The sequence below is a fragment of the Temnothorax nylanderi genome, unplaced genomic scaffold (genome assembly GCF_030848795.1).
Source record: "Temnothorax nylanderi isolate EJ_2023f unplaced genomic scaffold, tnyl_v1.0 TNYL_tig0178_pilon, whole genome shotgun sequence".
Taxonomy (NCBI): domain Eukaryota; kingdom Metazoa; phylum Arthropoda; class Insecta; order Hymenoptera; family Formicidae; genus Temnothorax; species Temnothorax nylanderi.
The window spans coordinates 36,315-38,501 of NW_027249240.1; the positions used below are offsets into that span (position 1 = coordinate 36,315).

The window sequence follows — 2,187 nt, forward strand, 5'->3', positions numbered from 1 at the left end:
TATAATTTTATAAGTATTTTATACTGTCTCATAACAAGCACAGTTTTTTTTATAAAAAATGCGCATCCATTAAATGTACATTTCAATATTGACTTATTAATACTGATACATTTAAATTACCGATCATATCGATGATATTAAATGTACCAATATTAAAAAATCGATATTAAAATATACATTTAATGCATGTACATTTTTCATAAACAACTGTGTTTATTATAAAACACTACATAATACATTTAAATTATTGATCATATCGATGATATTAAAGTTATGCATTAATATAGCTTCGTAACTCTGTGAATCCAGTCTATAAATGGAGAAACCTTAGTAAACACTCCAGGTAAGTTGCTAGGACAATATGCGTCTCCGTAACTCACAATACCGATTTGAAGGGCATGGCCATTTCTTCTTACGATGAGAGGACCACCGCTGTCGCCCTAAAAGTACAATATTAAATAATAAATTGACGAAAACAGAGATACTTTCAAATTTTATTTATTAAAGTTGCTTAAAATGATTTAAGATGATTCATATTGCGCGTTAGAGTATTCCACTTATACTTATAATTTATTTTGCAGTGTATTATTATAAATTATAACTCTATGATTTGTGATTATTTTACCTGACAAGCGTCTCGTCCCAAACCTGCGGCCGTGCAAATGTGCTTGTCGCTGATGGCCCAGTATCTCTTGCATTCATTATTTTCTATAATCGGCAATGCAGCATACTTAAGTCTTACAGTACCATCGCCACCCATACGATCTCTTCCCCAACCGAGCACTTGAGCATCTCTGTTTACAAAACTTTCGTCGTAAAACGCGAGTCTTATTGGCTGAATAGTTCCTAAAATTGGGCAATATTATATTTAACTAATATAGTTTCTTAAAATAAACATTGAGGCACGATATACGTTAGTAATATTTTTAGTGGTTTGTGATATTTTTTTAGTGTGTATCAAAGATCATGAAAAGAGCTGTACATAGATACACATTATGATTTTTGATTATTAAGTCTCCTTTTCACATTTATAAGATTATTTGTTATTCAAATTGTTATTAACTTTCCGCATTATTAACTTTTCCGTAGAATAATAAAATAATGCCGACATATAAATAAATAAATAAGCGCAAAAGGAAAAAGGAAAAGAAATATCGATTTAAATGTACTTACTGGAAAAGGGAATATCTTGTGGCATGTAGAGTAAGGCAATATCATTGTAGCCCTTTGCGTATTGCGGATGTAGAATCGCTTGATTTGTCATCATCGACACACCAGGGCCTTGAAGAAAATTGTATCCAACTCCAGACTTGTCGACGATACCGAACACTACGAAAAATCTTCGCGGGTAGTCTACTACGCAATGGCCGGCTGTGAGAACCCATCTTCTGGATATGACCGTGCCGCCGCATCTCCCAACTATTCCTTTGCCCACGAGTCGATGCACCACTGCCATGAATGGAAAATCTCCGAGCCCCGCATAATGTCCGCCCGCTATTCTACCCGAGTCTTCATCCGTCGTTTAAGAAAAAATGTCAGTGTAGCGAAAAGAATAAGATGCTCATTGTCATTTTGGTGGAAATACTAAGAACTATGTGCGAAAGTCATACATGAAATTACATATCTTATTGAAAGTGAATTATTTAAATATTACATTATCGTAATCATTAGATTGCAAGTTAACGATGCTACAACTCTATTCGGATTTTATTACAGAAAAAAAAACTTACATTTAGATATAGGAAAAATAATATAAACTTGCAGCAAGTAATAATCTAATCGTATATGTTGATAAAATTAACTAAGATTTTTAAAATTTTTGTTTTTGCTTACCATCATCATCAGGAAAAGTAACATCGCTGGGATTGTCGAATACGATGTACTGACTTTGAGTATATTGACACACTGTCAAACTGATTATAACGTACAGAAATGTCTTCGTACTTAGCAGACTCATGATAGACTGTTCCGCGTGCGTTACCTGCAAATTTCCTATTTATGCAGTTGCGCCGATATTTAAGCAATAATGACAACTAACGAGATTATTAACGCTTTTCACAACGGTGAAATGTCTTTTGTGAGATGTATTAGAAATAAAAATTCTGGAAAGTACTGCTTGAAAATACATGTACTGTATTATTGCATGAAAGACATAGCATGAAAGACACTAGCATGTGCACATTATTT

General features: G+C 33.2%; 1 protein-coding gene across 1 annotated transcript; it reads right to left on the bottom strand.

Moving 5' to 3' along the window:
- Positions 1 to 220: 220 nt before the first annotated feature.
- On the bottom strand, positions 221 to 1,957 carry LOC139778286 (chymotrypsin-1-like). Its single transcript, XM_071716168.1, has 4 exons — positions 1,834 to 1,957; positions 1,174 to 1,509; positions 626 to 846; positions 221 to 440 (listed from the first exon to the last, which is right to left on the bottom strand). The coding sequence occupies exons 1-4, from the start codon at positions 1,955 to 1,957 to the stop codon at positions 279 to 281; spliced, it is 843 nt and encodes a 280-aa protein (XP_071572269.1). The 3' UTR covers positions 221 to 278.
- Positions 1,958 to 2,187: the final 230 nt, after the last annotated feature.